This window comes from Hibiscus syriacus, unplaced genomic scaffold (assembly GCF_006381635.1).
Source record: "Hibiscus syriacus cultivar Baekdansim isolate YM2019G1 unplaced genomic scaffold, ASM638163v2 tig00003041_pilon, whole genome shotgun sequence".
Lineage (NCBI taxonomy): Eukaryota > Viridiplantae > Streptophyta > Magnoliopsida > Malvales > Malvaceae > Hibiscus > Hibiscus syriacus.
Genome location: NW_024061960.1, coordinates 8,390,596 through 8,417,947, shown reverse-complemented (window position 1 = coordinate 8,417,947; position 27,352 = coordinate 8,390,596). Strand labels below are relative to the sequence as shown.

At 34.3% G+C, this 27,352-nt stretch overlaps 2 protein-coding genes and 2 pseudogenes across 3 annotated transcripts; 1 reads left to right on the top strand and 3 right to left on the bottom strand.

Moving 5' to 3' along the window:
- Positions 1-5,104: 5,104 nt before the first annotated feature.
- On the bottom strand, positions 5,105-8,685 carry LOC120171504 (protein WVD2-like 7). 2 transcript variants are annotated; one of them, XM_039179212.1, is made up of 8 exons: positions 8,539-8,661; positions 7,750-8,361; positions 7,238-7,654; positions 7,068-7,132; positions 6,223-6,319; positions 6,031-6,102; positions 5,699-5,809; positions 5,105-5,328 (listed from the first exon to the last, which is right to left on the bottom strand). In XM_039179212.1, exons 1-8 carry the CDS (start codon positions 8,644-8,646, stop codon positions 5,299-5,301), a joined length of 1,512 nt encoding a protein of 503 aa, XP_039035143.1. In that variant the 5' UTR covers positions 8,647-8,661; the 3' UTR covers positions 5,105-5,298. The 2 variants fall into 2 exon arrangements, with proteins under 2 accessions (XP_039035143.1, XP_039035148.1); XM_039179217.1 differs by having other exon boundaries at positions 5,106-5,328; positions 7,750-8,355; positions 8,539-8,685.
- Positions 8,686-10,513: 1,828 nt separating this feature from the next.
- On the top strand, positions 10,514-11,172 carry LOC120171492 (annotated as a pseudogene).
- Positions 11,173-11,805: 633 nt separating this feature from the next.
- On the bottom strand, positions 11,806-13,206 carry LOC120171482 (probable galacturonosyltransferase-like 9). The gene has a single exon (XM_039179195.1). It carries the CDS (start codon positions 13,164-13,166, stop codon positions 12,039-12,041), a length of 1,128 nt encoding a protein of 375 aa, XP_039035126.1. The 5' UTR covers positions 13,167-13,206; the 3' UTR covers positions 11,806-12,038.
- A 7,323-nt stretch (positions 13,207-20,529) lies between these two features.
- On the bottom strand, positions 20,530-26,098 carry LOC120171474 (annotated as a pseudogene).
- Positions 26,099-27,352: the final 1,254 nt, after the last annotated feature.

Genomic DNA, 27,352 nt, shown 5'->3' with positions numbered 1-27,352 from the left:
TTACAATCTTTCGATTATCTGGGGTCTTCAGAACAGCTCTCTTAGTCTCAAAATCAATATTTACTCGATGTTTGTCCAACCAATCTACGCCAAGAATCAAATCGAACTCTTCAAAGGGTAACTCCATCAGGTCAACCAGAAAAATCTCCCCATTGATCTCTATAGGGCACTCTCTAAAAATACGATCCAACACAATAGATTGACCTAAGGGACTTTGAACTATCACTGAACGCTCAGTATTCTCAACAGGAATATTTAGACCCTCAGAAACGGAATGTGATACATAGGAATTTGTAGAGCCCACTATCAAACAATGCAAAGTATGGAATGAATGAATAGTAACAGTACCTGCAGTCACATCAGGCCCATCTCTTGTCGAAGTCTAGCAGTGTAAACCAATGCAGGTTGTCTGGCTTCAGATCTGATTGGACCCCTACTCTGAGATGCTCGGCCTCTATTAGCCGATCCAGGTGCTCTCTCCTGAGTACGACCACCTACAGGAGTCTGAACAGTACTCTGAGTACGAGCGGGAGTACGAGCTGACGTCTGAACTGTAGTAACTGATAATGGACAATCCCTTATAAAATGGTCACCAGAACCACATTTAAAACAGGTACCAAATTTTCTCCTGCATTCCCCAGGATGAGGTTTTCCACAATAATACATGGCTGCGAACCAGAATCAACAGGTCTAGAAGATTGAATAGCTGAAGAACTGGATGCTACAGGCCTGGCACTTGCACTACCTCTCTGAAAAGATTCACCCTGCCCCTCTTGCTAGGATGTGCAGAAGAATTAACAGAACCAGAAGGCCTCCTGAATCGGGTTTGAGCTCGATCACTATCTCTCCGATGCTCCATACCCAGTCGCTCTATTTCCTCAGCAGTCTTGGCTATCTCAACCAAAGCATCAAAATTCCTCTCTCGGTGAGTAGCGACTCGACTCTGATTTCATACCTGAGTCCATTCTCGAACCTCAAGCATCGATCTGTCTCAGTATCCACAAGTCCAGGAGCATATCGGCTCAATCGGATGAATTCAACCTCATAATCCATAACAGACATATTACCCTGCTCCAGATTCTGAAACTCCTGGCGTCGCTCCTGCAGATATCTCTCTCCAATGTAGCGACTTCGGAAGCGCGTCTTGAAAAGATCCCATGTTAATTGGTTCCTCGGAATACTACCAGAAATGGATTGCCACCATCTGAAGCTTTCTTTCTTCACATAGTTAGGGCCCCCTTTAACTTTTGCTCAGGTCTGAGGTCCATCTCATCCATAATCCTTTCTGTGTCCTCCAGCCAATACTCAGCGTCTGTCGGAGGTCCACCAGTAATACCCTCGAATGGTACTACACCAGCAGCAACCAGAGAATTTGAAATCTCCACTGCAGTCATGTTACTAGGGGCTCTAGCAGCTCTCTGAAACATGCGGAAGATAGCTCTATTAATGGCGTCTTCATTCATCTCAGAATCCTCATCTTCAGTGACGGGAGGGTCTCTCACAGGAGTAAACTGATCATCATGAGAAAGAGTCGTATCTACTTGCTGAACAGGAGGATCACGTGGTGACATCGGATCATCTATCGTAACAGAAGGTCGAGTGACTCGCCCTCTACCACGTCCACGTCCTGTCCTACGACCTCTAGCAGTATTCATCGTTGGATCTATAAGGCTCTACAGAAGAATTTGAAACATATGTCAGATTAGCATCAGGGATCTCGATAAAACTTTAAATCATAACATAAGGTGACATTTTTTTATTTCTTAAAAATTCAAAGTTTAGGACCCATATACAGTCCGAGTGTTTAAAACCGAAAGCTCTGATACCACCAAATGTAACCCCCTAGACCGGTCTGTGAGTTAGACCCAAACCTAAGTGGTCACATATCCCATTCAGAGGTTTTTTTTTTCCCACTTATAGGACGATAATATAATATAGAACATAATATTAATAATACAAATATGTCCAAAACGATAATAAAATACATGTCACCAAACATAACCGAAAAAAACATATAGAAATATATGTTCGTACAAAATAAAGTAGTTGATTTCTCCTGATGCCAAATCTGCTAGCTTATGGTCTGCTGTTATCTGAAAAATGGTAAAAACTACAGAATGAGCTAAAAAGCCCAGTGTGTTCCATACAGTATATAAAAACATACTGATAACAATATTCCAGTAAAGTCGGTTTATGCATCATGTCGTAAAAAAAATATGAACACCCCCAGCCCATCACAAACAGAATGTGTAGGTTCCCCAGAACCATACACCCAGCCCACACAACAAATAAGGCCCTGAGCACAAAGCCGAGGAACCTACGGATATACTTCCTTCAACGATACCCCCCAATGATGGAGATGTTCATGAATGTATTTGAATGAAAAAATGATTAAATCTTTAAAACATAAAAGTGTTCATGCTTAACAATAATATACAGAAATACGGAAATCAGAAGACAAGTCAGTAGTATACAGAATTTCAGATATCGAATATTCAATATCAGAAGATCGGTATAAAATACCGTAACCAGAATTCATTTCAGAAATATGTGGCAAATCAGATGTCATATACATAATGTTCAGATGTATATTTTAAAACAGAAATAATTAACACTGTCGGGAAACACACCTGTAACAGTCTGAGAAATCAGATAGGGAAGCCTATTGCTGGGTCTGTCGATCACGTTCTACTGCAGCGCTAGATCCTACGAATTGGAAAAATCCATATTGGAATCCTAATATAAATAATCTAAATATTATTTAAATAAATACAGAAACCTACGGGTAATTCTCGTAGTACGCGGTTCAGGCTGATCTAACGAACGGATAATACCGGACCTAATTGATCCTTGTTCAGGTGAAACACGAGTACCTTCATAAAATATTTATTGAATAAATCCTTGACCAAATCTCATTTAAATAATCAAAATATTAAAATATTAAGCCTTTTGGGTTTACAAGCTCGATTCGGGAATTTCGGGTCAGAATTTGGCAAAACGGACTTCGGAATCAAATTCAGGACGTCGAAAATATAAAGTATGACCTTCCGAAATTTCGAATTCTTGGTCAAAATTAAAGTCAACGGGGTTGACTGACGATTTGGAGACTTTCGGGTTTGAATTTAGCAAAACGGACCCCAAAAACGGATTCGGAACGTCGAAAACTATCAGGATATTTATTCTTGGTCAAAAACAAAGGTTGTCTAATAGCTGGTCAAAGCCGGTCAAAGTTCTGGTCAAAGGAGGTCAACAAACTGTCAAACATTTACACAAATAGCACCCTTTTTTTAAAAAAATTACCAAAATAGCACCCATTTCGAATTAATTCCCAGAATAGCACCAAAACCGAATTAATTCCCAGAATAGCACCGGTCAACGGTCAACGGGTCGGGTCAACGGGTCGGGTAAACGGGTAAACGGGTCGTGACCGGTCAAACCGGTCAAAACCGGTTCAAAACCGGTTAAACCGGTCAAAACCGGTTTCCAGCGTTCACTCGCCTGCGGCGGCGCGTGTGGGCGCGTGCGACGTCCTCGGGGCTCTAAAAATCACGGAAAAAATTTCTAAAAATTATTTGAACGATTTCGAGATACTTACAAAGATCGTTCAAATTTTTGAACGGCGGAGAGCTCGATTTCGACTCGGCCGAATCTTTGACTGATCCACCTCCCCACGCGCCGCCGTCAACGGAGATCGAGGATGACACCGGCGGACTCGGAACGGCACAAGGAACACGATGGTGCGGGAGGTGTCGTAAAAGGAGCAACGATCGGCGATGAATTTAGGATTTTCTAGGCGATTGAGCTTAAAAAAACGTCGATGCTTTAACTTGAAATTCACGACGTTTGGCAGCGTTTCGCTTCAATTAAATTGAAGGGTTTGTTCCTCGCTTGATGATGAACACGATGGTGGTTTTTAAAATGACGATCGGAATTCGGACGGCGTCGGGATTGTCGTCGGCAGTTGAGGTTGGGAGAGGGAATTTGGGAAGAATTGGTTTCTGAAATCAGAAACCAATTCACGTATATAATAGCCCTTACCTAACATTTTAGGGTAAATTCAGGGCTTGGTCCCTGAATTTTCTTTAACTCTTAAACAAGCTTCAAGTTTTAAAAACTTCCAATTTAGTCCCCAAATTTTCACCAATTACTCAATTAAAACCTCAATTCCCAATTAAATATTATTTTAAAATTTTCGGGTTGTTACAAATACATTGCCATTTGTGTCAGTTATCGCTTCCCTGATTGGCTCTTAAATGCCGAATCTCTAGCGTCTTCCAGTTTGTTTTCCTTTCTTTTTCCCACGTTGTGAAAAAAAAGGTTGTTGAGTGTCAAAACCATTGTAATCAGGTTAGTTATCTCTCAAAAATTTAAATTCTCATATATTTTTTATATTTTTTTATTAATAATTTATTTTCGTCTCCTAAAATTTTGTGTTCATCCCAGGTAATTATGTCATGATAGTTACATGATAACATAAAAATTATCTAAAAAAATGGGCTTTGGATTCTTGCCAATGGCTTGAAGCTAGACATTAAATTAGTGGTCGGCACTCGGCAGCAGGCTGGGAAGCAAAACAAACAGAAAGAGTAGGAAAGTCAATTCCTTAGAATATGAACACCTGATGTCATGCCTGAAATTCTAGCAGATGACATTTTTTTTCTCTTGTCTTTGACTTTGTATTTCATGAATTTCTCTTCTCATAAAAGGAAGATCAATGACTTTGCCTTTAGATGATTAGCTGAGAACCATGTGACTCATCTGTTAACTGAGATTGTAAGTTTTATCGGATGCTCCTGTTCCTGAGTTGGAAGGAATGAGTGTTTGGTAAAATGACACATTCAGAAAGTGTGAAATTAGTCAGTGTTTTCCCTTTCTCTTTCGGTTCAAAGAAATAATAGAAAATTGCATACGAGATGACAGAGGCTGTAGCTGAAACTTGAAGTTGATTCAATCTCAAATGTCAAGCAGGATTCGATACACATTCAGTGGTGTTCTTTTTGTCCTCATTAAGATATATTACAATTATACTTCTCTGCTACTATATGAACCGACTCAATAACAAGATTGACGCATTCTATATCATGTGACTCATCGACGACGAATTCTATATCATGGCATATGCATCCTCAATGAAAAACATGCCTTCAGATATACCTTTCCTTGCCCGGCAACGTAGTCAGCCTCAGAAGCTGATGTAGCTCTTATGTTTCCGTCCTTTTTTTATAAATAGAAAAACGTTATTGGTATTTCCTCCCAAGTTGTATATGATGCCCGGTTTATTGACCCAACAAAGCCAGGTTACCGATGGATGTCACTCTTGGAACCAATCTGTGAAATTACACACAAGAAACAGTAACATTAAGTTTCAGTACTAACTTACAAAGATTTAAAATTGACGTGATGAGGTTAAGTCTCAAGTGTGAGAGACAACTGTATTCGTTTTATCCTACGATACACGCTACGGTGCACACCAGCGGAACCGCAGAGCAATAAAATGGAAAGCATCAGTATCTCTACCAGAACTGACTATAGTTCCTCAACTTAAAAGTCAAGTATTAGATTGCAATCACAGTTTTATGCATATGACTAAGTAGGTGGCCAGCAAATATGGTTTAAGATGATTGACATCAAAAGTTTCATTTTGGGTAGTAATCAAACTACATGCAGTCGTAAAAAAGGAAACGAGGAAAGAAAATACCTTATCGAGAGGGCTTTTTGATGTTCTCTGTCCATGATAAAAACCAGGCAGAGGTGTAGCTTTAAAATTAAGGTTCTGCCTTGACTTTTTGATCTCTGCATCTCTATTATCCTGTGTCAATCATATAGTGTTCAGCAATGTCTCTCTTCTAAATTAGGAAGTCATGTGTCGGTAAGTACGAGGGAGATGACATTTTCTTTATATTAGAATCCAACAACCAAACAGCCTGTCAGATATCTCTATTATGTTTGGTTCATTACAAGTTTTTATGTGCATGTGCAACTATATCGAGTGGATGGAAAGACATCCTCCACAAAGAAAATTAATCGTACCTTTGATTTTGTCTGCAGATATCTTCTCGCTGCTTCCCTATCGTTGGATTTTCCTTCCGGTTTCTTGGAGAACTGAAATAAATGATATGAGATGTTGAGATTCTAGTTAATGACGAACAATGTGCATCCATATCAAAACAAATAGTGCATGTGTTACGAAAAGGAAGAGAAGGGAGGAGCATCATTGCATACCTCCTTTTTTCTCTCGTCTCTTTCATCACTTTTCAAGCCAGAATAAGATGGAGCAGCCTTAGCATTCTTTTTCTCCATGCTACTAACTTTAGAAGACCTGTTACAAATCAATTAATGCAACAATGAAGAATTTTAGGGATGATGGACGCTTTAGGCACATGCAAAACGTTGGAAGTAATATTTTAAGAACTATTTCGCACTTCCTCTGAAAGAAATCGAGAAAATGATAGTATGAACTTTAAACCCAGGAAAGTTCTTGTGGACCTGGCAATTTAAGGCCATGAAGAAGCTAGTTATGATTGAAGTAAATGACTTTTCTAACAACAATGTTCCTTTAAAGCCGTATCGTATGGTTGGCTACATATCAGTGACCCAACAATTAAAAACTAGTTAATTGTTCAATCCCCACTTCTTCTTTTTGCCTTTTCTACTTTTTTCAGCCTCAAAAAAGAAAGATGCAGAAGAAAAGGGATCAGACAGAAATGACAAAAAGCTTGGTAATTATATGATAATCAGTACTTCAGCTGAAAAAAGAAACAAGGGAAACACTAGCCAACTTACACACACACACATTTGAGTTCTCACATGCTCAATGATAGCTTTTTCATATTTTGAAACTCATTAATATCAGTTTTAACAGAATAACTAGTTAAGCTTCCAAAACGTGTCAAATGTGAATGTCAATTGATGAGACAAATGCCATGTTGTACAAAAAAGTTCAGCAGATACCGATACATTGTCTATATCCAAGATCAAATCCATATCAGGACTCAAATAGCATGCAAGTCCACTGATGCAAGCATATATGCATTAGTCATCTGAAATCTTTTAATTTAGAAGTTTACCCTCCATTCTCCTTTTGCGGAGTCTTCAAAGTGGGAACCCTTGATTCTCTTCCCTTTGCAGGCACCTGCAAGAAAAATCGAAACAAAAGATCCATGAATGTCAATTTATGTAGTAATAGAAATGTCAGGTAGACCTTTAGGATCAAAATTATAAAATGACAACATAATACCGGTTTTGCTGCTGCAGATTGTTCCTGACTGGAAGGTTTCAGTTGGTTGTAATTACTCTGAAATGTCTTAAATGCTCGCTTGACAATGTCCTTATCTCCCATTTTCTCCATAAATAAAGATTTCCTTGTTGCAGGAAGGGAAGCCGGGTCATGGCTCGAGGGATCTAACCTAAGAGACATGTGCAAGGATCTAGGAGCCACTTTCTTGCTTTGTTCCACAGAAGAATCCTTGATCTTGGTGGAAGAATAAGATAATGTAGTTTCCGTTTTCGATTGAGTTCTCAAAGCAGACTTTGTGGTAAGAGTTAATGTTGTCTTTGATGCTCTAGATGTAGAAAGTTGTGGTGTTTTAGTCACAGGCGAGGCAGGTTTCTTCTTCATCCTCAAATCATTTCTCTCCTTATTCACTGCTGTGATCTAGACAAGCAAACACAACAAATTCACTTAAGTCAAGCTCCAATACACAAATCGATTAGAAAAAGACATTGTGATGAAGATGATGATAAACTTACCTTATGAGATTTTGCAGATTGGCCCGATTTCAAGTTTTTATCTTTAATCTCGGGAGTGCTTTCGATGACATTTTCCGATCTCGATGATAACTGCACAACATCTTGAGACCCCTTTGAAGGGGTTTCCATTTCCTTCTTCACCACAAAGGCCTCTTCTGGTGCATTTATCACAGGACTTTCCACTATGCTACCCATTGTTCCTTGTTTCTCTTCATTTTCTACCATGCTATTTATTCTCGCCTTCAATTCCTCAACCCATGAATCTTGATATTTTTTTGCAGTTTCAGGCTCCTGAACATCATTAACCTCACTTAACAAGTTAATTTCTTGCTTATCGCCTTCATCGCCATTCGATTTTCGAACCGGATCTCCTTCATCAGACTTCTCTTGAGCCAGTAGCTCAGCTTTCCTTGCAGCAATCTTCTTGTAATGTTCTTCAAAGTAAGCTTTTTTCTGAGCAACCGATCCCGGAGTTGCACATTTCTCGACCTCTTCCAAGTACTTGTTTGGGGAGAAAGTCGACCATTTTTCCCAAGAAAGTGAATCATTCTCAAATCTACCAAAAGAAACCGACACTTCAAGAGCTGGATTTGAAGAACCCATTGTATTTATCTATTCAAATCACATTAAAAAAACAATTTTGAGAGCATTTTCTGAAGGAACAAACAGAATTGAAGCAATTATGAAGTGCAAAATTCAATCAACAACCCAATAATAACAAAACAAAATTAAATCCAAGCAACAATAATGGAAGAAGGTGAATTAAAAACCAAAAGGACAGTGTAGTACCTTAAATTCTTTACTTGAAGCCATTAAATTCTCCAAAAAAACACACACACACAAAGAAAACTTGAAGCACACAAAGCTAACAACATCAAACATGGCAGCTGGCATCATTTGTCCATATCCATTGGATCACTAAGGAAGGACCCAAAGTAGAAGTAACTCAGTGTAAAGACAAGAGAAGCCTCGAAGAAATTGAAAACCAAATATATGACACTTCAAAGAAAACCAATAATGGAAAGCATGTGGTCGTGTCTGTATGATTTAAGCTCTCATATTAAAAATGAAAAAGCTGTCTCTTTCTAGTACTTGTGGAAAGTCCCAAATAAAAAGAAGAAGAAAAAACTCAATCATCAAAGCAAACACAAAAGAACCCAAAGATTATTTACCTTTGAAACTTGTTATATCATATTATCATGAATAATTACTGTGGGAAAAGACTTGCTTTAAGGTACATATATGACACTTTGGCTAAAAGGTTAGTTGGTACAATTATAAAAGCTTAAAGCTTGAAGCCATAAAGTGAAGGAAAAGTTGGGTACATTGAGTAAAAAGAAACAGGAGATGTAACTACAGAATCTAGACAATAATTTTAATGATAGTAACTGAAAAACAATTGAGTCAAAATCTGGGAAAAAAGAGTGATGATGAGATGATGGTTGGAAAATGAAACAATAGATAAGGGTATAAGAAAAGGGTCCACATTGGAAAGTAGTGAAGTAGAAGAGATAAGGAAACCAACCACTTGCTTTGCATAATTAAATATCACAATGTCTGCCTTAAAGGAGAGTTGTGGTTGTTGTGGCGGCGGTGCTGCGATTTGGACTTTTGATTTTTCAGTTTCGTTTAACTAAGATGGTGTATGCTATTGTCTTGCTCATTTTTGTTTATTTACCAATATCTCATGCTCTTAAATGATTTAAAATAAATATAAAATAAAATACCAAAACATACAAATATCGATATGTACCAACATTAAAAAAAATAATATGTACACTAGTATAGTATCGACTATCTTAATTTGTTCTTCTAAACCTTATGGATGAAATAACATATTTATATAATAAAAAATACGATCTAAAAAATCATAAGGACATTTACTCTATACAGTACAAATTAAACGATTTAAGTATTAAGATTCAATAATTTATTGAATAGTAAATAATATTTATGTTGTCTCATCTTGTGTGAGTTTAAATTCTAACATTTACCTTGAAAATGTATGAAAATAACGTGACATGCAATAAAATACAAATTTAACTGCATCATATGTTCCCAAACTATGATTTTTATTTTAAATTAGTCTTTAAACTTTTAAATATTATAACTTCATCCTTAAACTATGATAATCTTTCTAAATTAATTCTTAAACTTTTGAATATTCTAATTTCATCCAAATATGTAATTAGTTTCAACCATAGTTTAACCTAATTTTTGTTTTTTTTTCAAATATATATTAATATAACTTGGCATAGCAATTTTATTTGCAATGGATGTGATTAGTATATACATATAGTTTGGGATAAAATTAGAATGATCAAAAAGTTTGGGAACCATTTTAGAATGAAGGTCATAGTTTGGGGATGAGATTGAGGACTAATTTAGAATGATAGTCATAATTTGAGGATGAAATTGAAATATTTAAAATCTTAGGGTCATTCTTTTACAATATAGAAACTATAAGTTAATGAAAAATTATATAAAGAAAGAGTAATTTAGAGACGATTATTAGATTAAAGATAATATAGAAATAAGAGTGGAAAACACGAATGGTGGGTGGTGTGGTATCCAGTGAATTTGGAACATATATAAGTCATGCCAATTGCCATGGCCCCTAGGGGCACTCTAACTTGCCTTGTTTCTTCCTCGAACTCTAATGCCTCTTAAGCTACTCAATCTCCACTTCCACGTACAATCACTGTCTCAGAATCCATCATATATATCTGCTTCTTCAAACTCACATAATATAACAAACTTCACCATGGATACCTCCTCTTTCTTTCTTCAAATATTCTTGTGCCCAACTCTTCTAACGGGTCTAGCTAAACCCGACCCGGACACACTCTAAGACTACTGCATTGCAGACACTAAATCCCCTTTATACCTCAATGGTGCACCTTGTCTCAACCTAGCTCTATCTTTGTCCTCTCAATTCACCACCTCGGCCCTAGCTAAACCAGGCGACACAAAGGCGAACCAGTTCGGCTTCAGTGTCACCCTCACCATCCTTGCGAATTTGCCAGGGATCAACACAATGGGCATAACCATGGCCCGTGTTGACATAGCCGGTAACGGACTTGTTCGCCGCATTCGCACCCTCGAGCCTCGGAGGTCTCCATTTGTCTCCAGGGTGTTATTCTAGTGGGCTTTGTGGATTCCTCTAATCGTCTATTCACTCAAAGGCTTGAGCCTGGAGACTCGTTCGTTTTTCCTAGAGGACTGATCCATTTTCTTTACAACACGGACTCGAGGAAACCGGCTCTGACTATTTCGGGCCTGAGTAGCCAAAACCCTGGCGCACAAATAGCTTCGAGGGCCGCGTTCGTGTCGGGTCCGCCCATTCCCGACGTGGTTTTGGAAAAGGCGTTTTAAATGAGTCCGCAGGATGTTGCCAAAATACGTAGGAACCTTGGCGGTTGATATATTTATGTGCTGATGATGATGCAGGAGAAGGGGTAGTTGAAGTCTTTCACTCACATAAAATAGACCCATCAACGGTCGTATAATTGTGCATTAAAATTGTTTGTTTTTTATGGTTGCTTGTAAAGAGAGTCTAACATATAAGTCTATGATTGGATTATACACAAATTCACCCTCTTGATCTGTATTATGAAATCTTCTGGAAGAGCCCATGTGAGAATGTGACGTTTGGAGGAGGAACCTCTCTGCTCAACACTTGGTCTTGGATCGACACGTCTGCAAAAACTACTAGTAGAATAGTCTAGGCTAATTCATATGAATAATAAATTTTGTATAGTCTTTTTTAGCTCATTATTCATTATTTTTTTATTTTGATATTATGTGATATCAACATATGTCAAGCGTTGGGATGTGACTTCAAAATGGATAACTTTCACTGATAAAGGTGATATTCTAAACAAGTCATTTATGAACTCTAATACCAATGTGTAACCATTACATAAGTTGACTTAATATTGAGGAGATCAAAACTGTTATTACATCAAGTTCATAACAGATGTCGTTTGGGTTGTTGAAATTTCTGGTAAAAAGAGTTGGTCCCGTGAACAAAAGTGAGATTTGAGAAATACATAATGAATAATGAACAACTAAACTTTATTCCTCTCTAAGTAATGTTGTCTTCCCCAATTACATACAAAGACATCAAACCCAACCAACCAAAATTGTTCCATAATCATGGAACCCTTATCTGATGAACGAAAGGAATCGATACCCATATGCAGAGCACAAAAGAATAACCCAGAAAAGAAAAAAGAATTCAATATGTGTACAGCTCCGTAACAATGTAAAGAAACAAAGAGAGAGAATCATAACAAATAACTGGAAAATCCCAAGAATATCGAAGAAGGAAAAGAAGACTGATCTTTGATTGAACTTCCCTTGTAAAGATCGTAGGGTTTCCACAGATGATCGAGCGGACATGGGTTTCTGCCATCCAGTCGAACCCAGGGCTTCCCTTTCCCACTCCAATGCAACAAACTCACCGGACCGGTATGTAAAGATCGACAAGAACCTCGTACATTGTCGCCGCCGAGCCCGTGTTGGTTCCATCTGTGATCAATGGCTTCCACATTCCCGGCAAATACGAGCAGAAACGGCGGCAACGAACCCAACTCGTAAATCCTTCGTTTCCTCTGAATTTCCATCCAATTCTCTATTCTTTTCCTGTAATTCCCTTCTCTCCACCGGACTAAATCCATCACCATTACTCCCGTGTTGAAATAACACGGCTTTCTCGAATGGAATACCCGGGAAATCACCGGGTCGGACCAGAACGCATCCGTGAAATACTTTGTGAAGTTGGCGTGGCAGTACTCGGGAGCGCCAATCACACGTGAGTTTGTCAGGGTCGTGTTCCAGAGTTTGTGAATGTCATCGACGACGACCAGGTCCGAGTCGAGATAAATGACTCGGTCAACGCAGAGATCTAGGATGTCTCCGAGGTAGTTCCGGGCGTAGTTGAGTGGGTTTTCGAGGGCTTGACGGATTGAAGAAGAGATTAAGTTGATTACCGTGTCTTCCCTGAAGATGTAGATTTTGAAGTTGAGTGAAGGGAACGTGGATCGGACGAGTTTGCTCAAGACTCTTGGACTCGCCGGATCGAACTCGGCGGCAATGAAGTGAAACAATACGTTTTCGGGACACGAAGCGTGGCGGAGGACGGAGTGGACGGCGGCGATCGATCCACGCAAGTACTCGGAGTCCAGCGTCATCGCCACGTGGACCAAATCCGGATCGCAAGACGAAACCACTTCTTTGTTGGCAGAAACCGGACATTCCACTCCATTACGGTATTCCGGTGCCTCCGAGAACTCGAACCCGGACCCAGACCCAGACCCATCTCCCCCTCCGATGGTCCGAATCCCGTCACAAAGCGTCGCCGTTAGCGAGAAATGAAGAAGCAAAACAGCGGCGACATAGAAAACGGGACGCATTATCGTTTTTCCAGAAAAACAGAAGAAGAAAAAGACAGACAACTGTGTTCTATTTAGGTTTTAGCTTTCACTTCTGAGTTCCTTTGACAAAGAAATTTCAGGTGATTGGCATTGCGGCGAAAGGGAAGACGAGAAAGAAAATGATGCTCGTAAAGATTAAGCAACAGAGCTTTCAAGTTTCAAGACTTTGGGTGAATCAACACGGTTTTCGCTGGTTATTAATTCGGGTTTCATTCAAAGCGAAACGCGGTTTATTGATGAAGGGAAATGAAATAAAAGGAAGGTAAATACATAAAGGGAAAACCGAGTGTTTGGGGAGTGGGAAAATTTGTTGGTCCTTTCCTGTTTTTTCCTTATGGGAGTAACAGAGGCCAGAGGGAAAGGATAGCTTTGGGTTGTCCTTTAATGACAAGAATAACTGTTGATTTAAGTAAGACGTTATTAGGGTTTCATCATGTGAGATTTGTTTTTATTTTAAAATAAAATTTTTGTAGCTTTAAAAATACAAAAATATTTGATTTTAATTTTAAAAATAAGTTATTATTTGATGCATTGATCATTAGTAAAATATAATTTTATAAATGATGTTTAAATATAATAAATGTATTTGTTTTAATTTTTAAATATATTTGATTTTATGTTAATATTGTTTGTAGAATTATTTTCCATCAATACTATATTAAATAATAATGTCTTAAAATACAAAATTTTCAATTTAATAAAAATATTTTTAAATTAATATTTAAAAAAATTATTATTTGGATTGAGTCATTCTATATAGGTCTAATTCACAAATTACTCTATTTATTACTCGATTATTAGACAAGTCTATTTTGTATCAAACTAATATATTTATTATCATATAGGGAATTTTATTCTCTGTAGAATATTTAGATTTGAGCAATTGTATATGCAGGGTGTGTCCATTATCAATAATTAAGAATTAAACATATATCACACTTTAATCATATCATATTATTTTAAAACAATAATATATATATATAAATATTAGAAAACATAAATAACTATATAATATGTAGGAAAATTTTGATTTCGCATCATTTTATATTTTTAATTGAATTTAAAGCATAATAGACAAAATACAATTCACAACGATTTTTTTAAATTGTATTAATGGAGTTTAAAAAAATTAAAAATTCACTAGAAGTTTCTCGGCTACCACAAAATGTTTGTTTTAGTTCATTTACTATTAAGAGAGATGTTTTATTATTATATGTTGGAAAAGTATATATTTAGGTTCAAAATGATAATTTATAGTTAGTTTGTTTGATTCATAAATATATTTTTCATCTAATTAGGCATTTAAATATGGCTTTAAATTATTTAATTTTACTTTTAGTCATCTGATTATTTTTTAAATCATATATAAAGTTACGTTTTGATCACTCGTCATTAAAAGATTAATGATAATGCTAAGGTGTCATAAAAAAGTAATGTCACATTATTATTGAAAAGATAAAAAAATTGTCATGTTAACATATTTGTTTATTTTTAACGGTAGGTGATCAAAATATAACCAAAACATAATGTTAGGTTTGATAAAAAAATGATAATTAAGTGACCAAAATGAAATTAAAATAATAATTAAGTGAGTAAATAAGTAGTTTATCCTATATATTTGAAGAGGACCACGACCTACCTTTATACCTACATTATACTGTCACTAACTGTAAATAATTTATTTGAACTATTGAGCTAAGTTCAAGTATTATGTTAAATATGAACAAGTCAAGTGACATCAATAATAAAATAAAATATTATTTTTTAAGATTTTGAATTCAATCAATTAAAATAAAATGTTATTTATTTATCTAAAATAAATAGTTAAATATTTTAAAATTTTATATGAAAAAGCAGGGGCCTGGCTAAGCAAGTGCATAGTGCGCGACAGCGCAGGGCTTCAAAAAACAGGGCCTCCGAAATAAAGTATATCTATCAGTTGTTGCCATTAAAAAACATATATATATATAAAGCAGTGATTAGATCATTGGGCCCATGACTTTGTTGATCTTAAGTTCGAATCTCGTTAACAAGCAAATTTATTTTTGGGAAAAACAAGTTCAAATTTGCACAGTGGCCCCAAAATAGAGTATATCTATCAGTTTTTTAAATTAATAAAATTAGTCATTTATTATTTCAGAAAAATAAGTTCGAGATCTGAGGGCTCTTTACAAGAATTTTCACGGGGCCTTCAGCAACCTAGCCACGACCCTGTGAAAAAATATAAACAAACTATAGAGTTTTGGTACATTATTTGCTAATAAAACTATTAACAACTATACTAGTAGTAATAACTAACATGTGTTAGTTTGCAATTTTCTCTTTTAGGTTTGATTAGCTTAAAGCTTACCCTAAATTTATTATCAAAAATCCATGTTTTACTAAACAAATGAGCGTGATCTCCCAAAGAGGTCAAAAAGCGAAAAGAGAAGAAGAATCAAGGTCTATTTATTAATTTATCCTTTCACTTTAGGAAAATTGACAAGTTAGTCCCTCGATATTCACTTGTCAAACTTTAGTTTTCTTATTATATGAAAATTTGAGAGATTAATCTAGTTGAGTAGCATTGTTAAACATTCTCGTTCAATTGTTAACATGCAAATGAAATATAACAAAAAGTCAACTCTTAAATTTTACGTATTTACCAACAATCAAACTAACTTCACAGTTTTTCGTAATAAAAAAATCAAAATTTGAGAAATAAAAGTGGATGGATTATCATATAAAATGTCGTGAAATAGAGGGATGGAATTTATAATTAGACCAAGAATCAAGGGTTGAGTGGGCATGAAGAGTCAGATATCTTGTTTGAAGATGTATTAGGATCAAATAACCCAATTCACATTCAATTCTTAAATTTGACTTAAAACCTTACTTTTCCCCCCCCAAGTCCTGAAGTAGAAATTATTCCACTTCCAAACTAACTTTTCGTGCTCACTACGGTAATTTTCTTTTACGACTCTTTACTCGTAAAACCTATGTCATTGGTCTAAATAAACAAAAGGTAAACTACATGTCTAGTATCTAAAATATCACTTTTATTATATTTTAATAATTAAAGTTTATTTAAAAAAAATTATATATAACGTTTAGTTTATGTTTCAATTTGATATACCGCCGTTAAAAACTTAAAAGTGATGTTATTGTATCACTATAAAGTAATAATATATCGTCATTGGAAAAAAATATTAAGTCAGCAATTATGTTAATTTTTAATGGCTTGATACCAAATTGAAATATAAAATAAACATTATGTATGATTAAAAAAATAAAGTTTGAATACCAAAATGAAACAAAATGAGATAAAAATTGAATTTTCATTGAATAATTATATTATTATATAGGCTTCTAGATTATTTTAGTTTTCATTGAATAAAACTCGATTTAAAAAATTGAATTTTCAACTTGACTCGTAATTTTATAATTTTGACCTAATTTGAAGATAAAAAAATGAGATGTAAAATAAAACTCGAAAAACTTAAAATTTTAGCTAATTAGTGAATCGACTTTCAAATTCGAGTCAAACCCCTTAATTTTACATGATAAATGTATATCACATATGATAAAATATGAAGAAATATATGTCTATTATATATTATTATAAGAAGTCTTTTAAATCAGAATCAATTAATGATATAACATTATAAATATTTATAATTAAATTTAAACAAAATTTCAAACAACTCAACTTCACTAAAAAATTAAACAAAATTTGATTTATAAAATAAGTGTATACGACTCATCAACTTGATTAACTCAAAAATTTTTAACTTGACTTAACTCGACCGAATGCTCACCACTAATTATATTTTAAAAAAATAATATCCATTTATTTGTGAAAAAAACATATCAAAATGAATTCTTAAATTTAAAAATTACATTAGTATTGTCTTTTTTACTATAAATCATAGTTGATTATTAGTGTACAGTGTGACACTTAATAATATTAATATGATAGTATGAATTAACTGATTTTTATTTTTTAAAATCAAGAAAATTTTGAAAATATAAAAGGGGGAAATGAAGTTGTAGATGAAAGAGATTCCATGGGCAAGTTGTAAATAAATAAGGGTTGAAAAAGTTTTAACGTGTGACAATCTTAATATACAGTTAACGAAAGATGCTACAGTTTTAGAGTAGACCTCGTGAACCAACCAACAACTTGCTGAATTATAAACACAAAACTCCACCGATTTCCATGAAAAGTTGCCTAATAAACAACCACTGTCAGTGTATGTGAGAGAGGAGACCTGAGCAATGGAGACAAACTTACAACTCTGTCTAAATGTTGTTAACGGGGAGTCAGAAATATGATGTTTATTTAACTAATTGTACGTGTGGGTCTGCCCGGGTAAAACAACAGGGTTAAGGGATTAATTCAGAAATTTATTGGAAGATGGGGGAAGTAGGTATATTTGACACAGGATACTCTGAATTTTATTTGCACGGTTACAAGTGAGAAGAGTTGCAGCTAAAAGTAGAAAATTAATATTCAATTTTGGGCAATGCACACTAGAGCTGAGTATATGGGTTAAGGCCCGCGGGCTATCCGTTTAAACCACGACGCATATGAATTTCGGGCCTAAAAAATTGAAGATCGTTTAAATTACGAGCTTTTTAGTCCGGACCGTTAAACCCGCGGGTTTAATGGGTATAACCGCGGGCTACCCGTAAAACCCGCTAAAGCCCGCTTAATTTAAAATTTATAAAATTTTAGAGAATATAAACTTAAAGAATTTTATAGAAAAATAATATAAATTACTTATAAATATGATACTACTTATAACTATTGTAATTCTTAAATTTATTAGGACGTTTGTCATAATTTTACCGTTGCTTGATATTTTTTCATTTAAATATATATCATTATCATTTTGGTATTTAAAGATTTTTTTATTTAATTTTGACCTTTATTTTTTTTTTCATGAAGTATGTTATCAATTTTATTCTTTAATTATAAAAAGTCATGTGATATTCTAATAATATATCACATGACACGTAATATTTAGATTAAAAATAATAAAGAAAAGTAAAAGAAAAAATTGAAAACATATTTTTTCAACTTTTAAAGACTTTTACAAAATAAATATATTTTAACAAATTAATGACTTATATTTTATCAATTTTAGTGTAACTGTATCTTTCAAATTTACTCTTATACTGTAAGTATTTTATTTTATATTTTCATATTATGTTTTATTATTTCTCTAAAGTATCCATAAAATACAATTATTAGGAACACTTGACAACTTTCTTGTTAGATTTGTATAATGTTTGACTTTGTTGAATTTTTATGTTTGAATTTATGCTTTCAGACACTTCTGTGTATTCATATTATAGCCTTGAATAATCGTGTTTTATAAAAATATAATGTGGTTATTGTTTTATTTATTTTTCAATTTGGTGATATAAGTGAATATTGTTTTTTTAATTTGAGTTTAAGTAATTATATCATTATATATATTTATGATTAAAAAATTAAAAAAATATTATTTTATAATTATTTCCGGTTATTTAAAATAAAATTTAAATATTATTTATTATTTTGACAGTGCTACCTTCCTTTTCAAGTTGCTCGATCATTTTTAAAGGTGTAATAAGTTAAAACATTATTTTTTATTTCATTTAAAACATTTAAAATTATTTTTATTAAACGGGCCGCAGGTAAACCCGTTTAGCCCGCTGGTTAAATGAATGGGCCACGGGCCTTAAAATTTAAAACCGTTTATGAATGCAAACTTTTTAACCCGCTCCGTCAAAACCCGCATGCTAAACGGGCGGGTAGCCCATGTACCCACCTCTAATGCACACCGACTTCATTACTACCGACACAGGTGGTCAGATGTATTAAAGGCAATTGTACGAGAATTATACTCATTTCATAATTTAAATAAATGAGATTAATTTTAACTATATATAGGATAAATACATGTTTAATTATATTCGATTTTATTTTTCGTGACATTATGTGTTGGGATATTCATTTTTTTCATTGAAAACTTTAATTATTTGATTAATTTTTTATTATTTAATTAATTTCATTTATGTTGTCAATGATAACAACTTGTGGAAACCGATAGTGACAAACCACGATGATGAGTGATAATTGATAACGAGAGATTTTAGTCAAATTTAAAGATTAAATTAATATTTTATTTGAAACTTATAAGTTAAATTGATATTTTATCTAAAATTTTATGATCAAATTAATATTATATTTAAAATTTAGAAATCAAATAAAAAAATCAATTTTTAATTAATAAATCAAATCATCAAGTTAAAACATTTAACGTTATAATAATCAAAACGTTAATTTTTTCAAACGGTCATAAAGTGAATAAAAATTAAATGGAAGTGACCATTTTGATAGTTTATCAAAATTAAAATAGCCGTCATAATAGGCGTTGGTTGATAATATGGATGGAAACGGAATAGGGTGGGTAAATTTTTGACCGCCTAAGAAGTGAATTTTTCACCCGCCTCTAACCTACTCTAAAATTTAATATGCAAAATTAACCAATAATTTTGTTATTATGTTATACGACATCTTAATTTAAGATTAATTTAAGATAACTTTAATCTAAAATATTATATTATTAAATCTAAAAAATTTATAAAAATTTATAGCATTTTCAGTTATAACGAAAGGATTATATTATAAAAAAAAAATATTTTTAGTTTCAACTTAAAATTTTATGTTCTCCTAAAAAGTTACACTATTGATATGATTTTCATTTATAACTAATTTTTCATTTTTTACTTTTATATTAACTAATTTCTGATTTTTCCAAAAAATTTTACTAACAAAATAGAGCGAGAAAATCTGGGGAAAATAAAGAAAATTAACACGAACATAGAAAAATAAGAATGAAAAGATTCAAAACTTCAATGGATATCTAAAAAAACCATTCGATACACATTTACTTGTTATTCATTATTGTTTTTATACAATCTGGAAATGAATCTTACGTACATATAATAATTAATATATTGAACAGTAATAAATTAAACTTTAATTCTTAAAATGAAGAGTTTAATTCGACGACGAAGTATTTATTAAGAGGGGCAAAAGAAATATGCTAAAAAGTCAGTGGCTCAATCATTCATCCATAATCTAAGTTGGCAACACTGGAAATGGATTAGTGTGGGCATGGACAAAACTATATAGAATGAACCTTAAGATTCTTGAACGCATTTGTTATTGATAAATGCGAGCATTAATGCTCTTCTGCAATTCAAGAAATGAATTTATCCATGGATCGGTCTGAGCAAATCAGCAACCAATTAAATCATAGGAACGTAAAACCATGGGCTTAAAGTTAAACCCACGATTTCTGCACACTGCTAAAATGGAACTATTTTGCCCCATAATCTAAAGGAAAATAATCAAGTATTCCATACACATAACAAAATCAAACCTGTAGCTGGTCAAGCCTTTTCTTTTTGGTTCTTTATTGTTCTTGATGGTGGGTAAAACTCGAAAAGAATGATGTTCCGAACAAGTGTTTAAGGAAGTGTAGCTCTTACTTCTTTCCTATCTGCTCCAAATGACTGCAGTTAAAAAGAAATAAGGGTTGTGTGAGCCAGCATCCAATTGATTCAACAACATAATTTCATATTCCATGCAACATTACATATTTATATAGGTATAAACAGAGGCAGAATACACATTAATAAATGTCCTAAAGTGAAACAGCTTGGTTAAGCATATTCAGTTAATAACACAAATCTATCAGTTTTATTTTTATCTTCATGTTTGTGACATGACTTGCAATCACGTTTTAATATTGTAGATGAAGCCCGCGACACGCTATAGCCTTGAAATCTCTTTTCATAACCACAAATCAACTTTGAATTCTAACTGATAATACTAAATAGTCCAGGTGATGCACGCTTTACTTTTAGCAATCTCAGAATAGATGTAATATGCTTTCCTTCTTTTTGAAATAGTAGGTGGCTTTACTAGAACTTTTTGATACCGGAATTGCCTCTTTCGAGGTTTTAGTTCAGTTCCATAGGATGCAATCCTAGTCCGCCTTGCAGAATGTTAAAGGCACTAGATCTTGGTAAATTCCGGTTGCTCCATTCTTACACCGGGAAAAGTCTTAACACAAGGCAAGAAAGTGATGTCAATCCCTAAACCATTTAGTCAATCAAGCGTGCAAGGGCAGGTTAGCATTCTCCAATAATTTACTTGGCACATTTCCCCTTGTACACTTACCAACTATATAAATGTATGATTTTTCATGGTAGGTCTGATTAAGGGGATACGCTTTGGTTGAGTTAAAACTCCCGTAAGTGGAAGACCAAGACAACCAGCTTGAAACTCTTATCAGTTGACTAACTCATTATCCAAAGTTTTAATTCGACCAGACAACCTTCAAGTAAGGTACTAACTGTGAGTTTTGCCATGTTCATTGCCTTGAATAACAGGAATTCTAGTAAAAATCCAAAGTTAGCTGAAACCATTTCAACTACTGAAGGTAGTTCAATTAGAATTCTTGCCAAGTATACAACCTAGTCCAATCCAAACTCCTCAATGACTGTCGGCCAGAAAATTTTGATAACAATATCTTAAGTAGGTTTGAGCATTGTTTTCATATGATTGAAAATTTTATATGATGATGGCCACACCTATTCCTACGTATTAACCTCAATGTTTGAGCATAAGGCCAAAATACAATTCCCTTTCAGGCACAAGTACACAAAAGAAATATCAATGCCTTGATTAAGCAACAAAAGTATTTTAACTCATGGTTCCTACCCATGATCTTCAACTTTATTGTCAAAGCATCTAGGATCATCATGATGGATACTAAACAAACTTAATCATGAAAACCAAAATTGAAAGGGAAAACATAACATTTTAACCATTGACATTGAAGCCCACTGGCATTAATCAGGTAATTTCTTGCCCATTTTGCATGGAGAACTTGGTAAGAAATAAATAGGCTAACAATTAGACTAGTTTGGATTAACTGATTTTTCAAAATAGAGTCGTGATGATCAGTTTTAGCACAGCTCTACATTTGAAGGATACCATTCTTCTCTGATAGCAATGTTACTTCAAGAAGAAAAGGAAAAAGAGAGCCCACTCATTACTGAAATTCACACTTACCTAATAGGATGAAGTAAGGAACATATGCAAAGATAGGGATAAGAAAAAAACATATACTAAGTAAATGTTCCATACCTCAACACCCAAACCTTTTGCGTATACGTTAGTGAAGAGTTCAGAGGACTCTGGCACTGGATTTTCCCGGAATCAGAGAAAGGAGAAAGAACAAATGTTGTAAACATTCCTACCATATACGCTGACAACTAGACAAAATTTATAAACAATAAAATAATAAAAAAATACATACATATAAATACAACCATCTAAAATCAGAATTACAAAATCAAAAAACGAAGGCAACAAGAAAATGTCTTACCTTAGCTTGAGCAATTGCATCGTCTACCTCTTTTCTTACTTCCTTTTCAATGTCCTGAAAATTTTCCCATTATTGTAATGTCTTATCGCTACACAAGTCTTACAAGATTTCAATTCTGATAGTTTCAAAAATTAACTTTAGTTAAAAATACCTTCAACTCTTTCTCAGTAGCTAGGTCATGAGACAATATTAGCTTCCTAATTCTTTCAATTGGATCACGCTCCTAGAAACATCACATTTAGAATGTCAGTTTTAGATTACTTAATTTCAAGACAACAAGAAATATATAACATTTAAGAAATGAATCCCTGGAGAAGTAACATGATTGAACATCAACCTGTCTAACACCAGTAATCTCATCACGGGTTCGGTAGGTGCTTCCAGGATCAGACATGGAATGACCGTGATACCTGTAAGTGTCCATTTCAAGAATCTGCATATAAGAGGGCATGAATTAATATAAATTACTTATGCAATAAATTATATAAAATAGTATGAGATTTCAAAACGGAAATAGCAACATATAGATATTTTTCATCAACTAATTAGATAGAATGCTAATCTACAATCATTCCATCAATACCACTCCAATTATCATGACTTGTAAGCCCAAAAAATTAGGAGTCATATATCATTAGGCATCTTGTAGAATGAAGTTTCCAATACTTTGAATTCATAGGAGTTAAGTACCTACAAGAATCACAGTTTTTGTCTCATACTACTATTATCTCAGACCAATAGATTGTCCTTGTAAGCATCTTTTCATCAAATATTAGCAAAAAAGCAAGTTATCAGCTACTCAGTGATTGCCATACCATAATATCCTAGGGGAATCAGAGGAACTATCAACAAGCAACTGAAAATGGAGATTCATAAGTCCGGACTCCCAAAAAGCTTGTGTAAAATAACATCATAGTCGCCTATTGTTCCCAAATAAGTTTGAAAGTTATGATTACCCTGGACTACACATTTAGACCTACTTTCCATGTTTCCTAGATTTCACAAGCATCTTTAAAGCCATGAAGACTTGTCAAGCTTTTTTATATTTATTTTAATTTCGGATAAACTTCTCAAGCAATTGGTTCCAACATTGTTCTCGATAAGCTCTATCCTTATCAACTCATCTGAAGTCCTATCCATCTTGAATCAGAGATAGATCAAAATGAGGTTTAAAAGTTGATTCTTCGAAATTTCAAGGCCACAATCTAGAGCAGTAAGTTAAAAGTAACAAGTTTCCTTAATAGTCTAGTCCGTTATGTGCAAATCTCTTGTATTTTACTTCCGAAATCCAATGTCAAGGAGTGACCTGCCGATCTTAAGGCTTGGATTCCTTGGAATGCAATACAAGCATTAATATTGCATCACATATCAAGATGGATTATCAAACTCCAAATTTTATAGATCAACACTGCAAGTATTACAAGTATTAAACTGTTCGAAGCAAGCACAGTATACCAACGGAGAGTTCTATTCCCCAGCTCGCAGATCAAATGTTGTGAACAAATATCAGTTAATCAGAAAAGGTTTTAAAACGAAGCATGTGCATACTCAGTCAAAGTGTAGAGGAGAAATGATAAAAATATTATCTAAGTGCAGTAACTACCCAGAAGAATAGTAGAATTAGCTGATAAGGTTAAGCATGTAGAATTAGCTTATAAGGTTATAGGGGTTGTTCAAGTATGATCAATTATGTAGTGGGGTTTTTTATTCTCAAATAGCTTTAGGCATAAGCAAGATAACACAAATTAACAAACATTCAGACGAGTGACAAATAAAATCAAGTTTTTTCAAGTTAAACATCGAAGATACACACCTTTAAAAAAAGGGAAAAGTAGTATATGAAAAATGGCAAGCAAATGAACATAATAAAAACTTTAAAAATAATAATTAAGAGTTGAATGAAGAAACTTACAATTGGTCCATTCTTCAAGGCATGTTCTTTCGCAAATGTGCAAGCTTGCTTCACAGCAAGAACATCCATTCCATCCACCTACAGGATATGAAGCATATGACAAATAGAATTTAAGATAAAAAATATATTTTTGTTTACCACATGGAAAAAGGAATTTTAAGAATACACTATCCTAAACGTGCAAACATGTTTTGTCAAAAAAATAATGCTTCGTAAGCTGAACAAAAGGTTTTTTCTATAAAGATATACTACAAAGTATTCTTTTTGCATCAAAGCATTACCTACAGCTTAGAATAGAACCAACTTAAATATTAAGAACCAACAGTATAAGCAGTAAAAAGACCTTCAGATTCTGCTTTTTTGAAACTTCAGTCAAAATTCAAGCTCTAATGTAAAAGGATAATAGAACAAAACAATAAACCAGCCGAAGAAGCTTCTAGCATAGCTCAAAGCCTCAAAATCACAACTATCACACTTTTTTACCATTCAATGATCACTATAATGACATGTAATTCTCAGTTTTTAACATTAACTAATCACAATAATGACCTATAATGGTCGTAGTCGCTTTTCAAAACCACATACATCTAAAATCCTCGTTTACTTAATATCATAATAACGTTACTAAAGAACCAAAAATTATAACCACTATTTACTCAGCAAACAAAGTCTCACCTTCAAACCAGGAGAATAATCTCCACGTTTGTAGTAAGCAGGACTCTTCGCGGCTCTCCACTCTGCCGTTCCCATACCATCTGTTACATCAAATAAAAAATAAAATTCACGAAATACTGAAATTTATCAAACAACAAAATTTCATTCCAATTCAAAGTGCTCACAATGATTATTCTCGCAGACCAAAATTGCAGGCAGATCCCAAAGTGCAGAGATATTCAAAGCCTCAAACAACTGCCCTTGATTAGCAGCCCCATCACCGTACAAAGCAAAGGTCACGGCTTCGTCTTTACTATACTTCTGGGCAAACGCCAAGCCACATCCTAACGGAACCTGGGCTCCGACAATCCCATGACCACCATAAAAATTCGAATCCTTCTTGTAAAAATGCATCGAACCACCTTTTCCCCTAGAACACCCAGCCTGGCGTCCCATCAGCTATGCGAAAACTTCGAGCAGGTTCCCACCGCGAGAAATGAACGTGCAGTGGTCACGATAGGCAGTTATGATGCAGTCCTTTTTAGTTATTGCGGCCTCCATACCGACGGAGACCGCTTCTTGTCCGTCGTACAAGTGACAGAAACCGCGGATGTGTTTGGCCTTGTAGAGTGAATCGGCAGCGATCTCCATCCGACGCATCAACGCCATGTCGCGGAAGAAGGTAAGAAGCTCATTAGCATTTGTCTGGACGGTGCGTGAGGGATCTTCACACTGATGAGAGGTGAAAGGAACGGAAGTCTCCACGGTTATGGGAGTGGTGTCCGTCGAGATCGGACGGCGGAGGGAGATAGCCGACGAGAGGTGTTTCAGAAGATTCCGGGAGCTTGAAGAAGAAGAGAAAAGCTGCGATAGAGCCATGCCTACTTAGGAGACGGACGACGGTCGGATCTGAAGAGAGAGCGAAGAAAAGGAAGGTGAAGGGAGTTGAGTTCGGATTGGTGAAATGGAAGTGTGCTCGGGAATTATAAATCTATTTTCTATATTCTGACTTTCAAGTTTGGTTGTCGTCAGTGTCACTGCGACTGCTATATTATATTAATAAAATGTTAGTCCAAATAAAATAAATCACAATTTTGAATTTGAATTATAAATATAGCAGTGACTTTAGAAGAAAAAAAACATGTATAATTTGAGTCTGGATATTATCACAAAATTATGTAATGTTTAAGAAATCAAAAAGATATAATTTATCATCTAAATAAAAATTATAATTGTAAATTTCCTTAAATTAAATATAAGTTAAAACTTTAATTATATTATTTAATTTTAAGGAGTAAAGGAATTGGTGCGGCTGCGTACGTTGGTTGGTGCTGAATAAATTTGAAAAGCAACCAGTCAATATTCTTTTTTTCTTTTCTTTTTTTGTCTCCAATTAATTAAAAGTTGTAGGTTAGACTAATGAGCTGTTTGTTTTTCTCTTAATAGAATCATTTAGCGTTGAATGTTGAACCGTTTAGCATTCAACGCGTTTGTTTCGTACCTCTGAATGATTCAGTGCTGATTGATTCAGCAAAACAACGTTGAATGATTCAGAATCATTATCAAACAGCATGTCACATTCAAAGCTAATTCATACATAACCTCTGAATCATTTAACATTTGAATCATTCAACGCTTAATCATTATGAAGTAAACAAATGGCCCCTAAGTCTTAATTCAATCAATTTTATCATATTATAATGATTCAAAATCGTACAAATAGGGATGTGAATCGGACATGAATCTGACGTATTTCGACCTTATCCGAGTCGATCGAGTCAGATTTTTTTTTAAAAAAATTGGGTTCGGGTGTGATATTCGGGTCATGTCGGGTTCGGGTTTAGAGTGAAAAATAATCGACTCGACCTGACTCGAAAAAAATATAATTTTATCTTATATTTAGGAATAATTACAATAATACCCCTATATATATTATTTTTTTCTAATTAAATCACTGTTTTTATTTAATAAAAATAATTTTTTGATTATTTCGGGTCGGGCCAGGTTCGATTTTATCTCAAAAAGTCGGGTCGGGATTGGGTCGGGTGGAAGGTATATATTTTTCAGGTTGGATCAGATCGGGTGAAAGATGTAAAATTTTCGGGCCGAATTGGGTGGACAAAAAATCTAACTCAACCCGACCCATATCTATCCCTACGTACGAA